Source organism: Cariama cristata, unplaced genomic scaffold (assembly GCF_000690535.1).
Source record: "Cariama cristata isolate BGI_N322 unplaced genomic scaffold, ASM69053v1 scaffold316, whole genome shotgun sequence".
In the NCBI taxonomy this organism is placed as follows: domain Eukaryota; kingdom Metazoa; phylum Chordata; class Aves; order Cariamiformes; family Cariamidae; genus Cariama; species Cariama cristata.
The window spans coordinates 55,794-57,819 of record NW_009623607.1 but is presented as its reverse complement, the minus strand read 5'-3'; the positions used below and the strand labels follow the sequence as shown (position 1 = coordinate 57,819).

At 40.6% G+C, this 2,026-nt stretch overlaps 1 protein-coding gene across 1 annotated transcript in view; it reads left to right on the top strand.

Moving 5' to 3' along the window:
- NKD1 (naked cuticle homolog 1 (Drosophila)) overlaps positions 1 to 1,444 on the top strand; it is a 38,814-nt gene extending 37,370 nt beyond the window's left edge. The window contains exons 8-9 of the mRNA XM_009702787.1: positions 5 to 119; positions 870 to 1,444. Of these exons, the coding sequence (XP_009701089.1) occupies positions 5 to 119; positions 870 to 1,444 (690 nt within the window). The remainder of the gene's footprint in view (positions 1 to 4; positions 120 to 869) is intronic.
- Positions 1,445 to 2,026: the final 582 nt, after the last annotated feature.

Genomic DNA, 2,026 nt, shown 5'->3' with positions numbered 1-2,026 from the left:
TGAGAACAATCCAGAGCAAAGTGGGTGCTATCGTCATTGTGTTGATGAGAACATTGAAAGGAGAAACCACTATTTGGATCTTGCAGGAATAGAAAACTACACATCAAAGTTTGGGCCAGGTAATTTGGTAATTTATGTTGCAATCTATTTGTCTTTTCTTTCTTCAGTTGCATGTTCCACTCTAGGGACAGTGAATTGTGAACTTCTGTGATTTGTCTGTAGTGACTTACTGTAAGGAATAGGACTGTGTGAATACTGCAGAGTAATTACTGGGTAAACGTGGTATCACAATGGAGTGTGCTGCAAGCCTACTTTGAAGTACTTGTTTGTGTAGCTAAACTTGGAGGTGAGCCTAGGAGAACAATCTTTACATCTAAATTATTAAACTTAGTCTATGGGTGAGGCGAGGACTGATTTTTGGATGTCGGAGCTCATTCCCAAGATAATACCAGCACGTTTTGTACTCACTACTGACCCAAAAATTGGAGAATGTGGGTTCATACCTGGAGTTTTGGCATCTGTCCCCAAATTAAAGGGATTTGGATTCCCTCCCTTTCTCTGTCTTCTGCCAAGATTTTACTATTCCACTCAGTTATTTTGGTGAATTTCAGATAGATGATGAGCAAGGCAAGGTAATGTAAAAACTTTTATACACGTGCAGACACACTCTGTCTTACATAGATGTATGTATGTTTGTGTATATTATCTACTAGTCAGAATTATTAAAAATAATTAAATGAGACAGCTATAATTGCATTCACTTCCTTAGGAAAAATTCACTCTGCTGATTAATACTATCCCTGCCAACTGCATGCTACTAATTAACACTTTGAAATACTGGATGACTAACTCAGCTTGTTATTTCCTAGGATCTCCTCCAGCAGCTCAAAAACATGACCCACCAAGCAGAGTTGTGAATCAGACTAGATCTCGTTCTCATGAACCTGAAACCTTCCATGCTCACCATAGGAAATCTCAAGTGGTAGATCCGAGCCACATCAATCTGGCTGAGAGTTCATATGCCAAGATTGCAGAAATCCAACAGAGGCTCCGGAACCAGGACTCAAACAAGCACTTTGTGAGGTCTCCCAAGGCCCAGGGCAAAAACGTTGCCCCTGTGAATCCTGGAAGGGCAGTAAGGAATAAACCTTTTCAAGGGGCCCCCATGCCAATGGCTTCCCCAACTGCACGGGTGGGCCAGAATCTTCCTTACCTCCCCTTGCAATCTCAACAGGTTCACAAGAAGCATAAGCAGAGAGCGAAGGAGAATCACCAAATGTGCAAAACCTTCCAGTCTCCAGGGACAGTTGTGGAAAAGGAGCATGTGAGAGACCTGCCCACAGTCATTTTATATGAAGGCCAAGTTGGACAAATGATACAAAGACATGAACACCACCACCACCATGAGCACCACCACCACTACCATCACTTCTACCAAACATAGAAGAGAACCCACCAACATCCTCCAAGAATCATCCCGTATGAAGGAAATGTGTTCTTGTGATACCAGAACTAAGGCATTACTATGATTAATATTATTGTTACTCCATTAATATTCAGCTAGCATATATTTTAGAGGTTATATGGACCTCTTGAAACTTACCCTATTTATATGTTGTGGAACTGCATAGCTTACTTAAACACCTTGTGGTTTGTTTTTGTTTTGTTTTGTTTTTAAAGTGGCTTGTAAAACAGCAAACAGCCATAGCTTTTTGAGCTGTGATTTAATACAGGTCGTCAACGCACTTCTTTACAAGTACTACTTCCATTGTAGTAGGAAAGATACTTCAAACACTATTGCAGACATCTAGCTTACCAGTCTGCTGTATGTCGGCTGATCGCACACAAGCCTTTTATCAGGGGAGCAATGTTCGAAAGGTTGGACTCCAGAGATACTCAGAATAACAGAAAATACAAACAGCTGCTACCTCTAGTATTATTCAGATTTTATTTTCTTTTTATTGATTGTAATGTGCTACGGGGGGGGAATTTTAATATACTGCATTCATGTAGCCTGTTTGTGTTC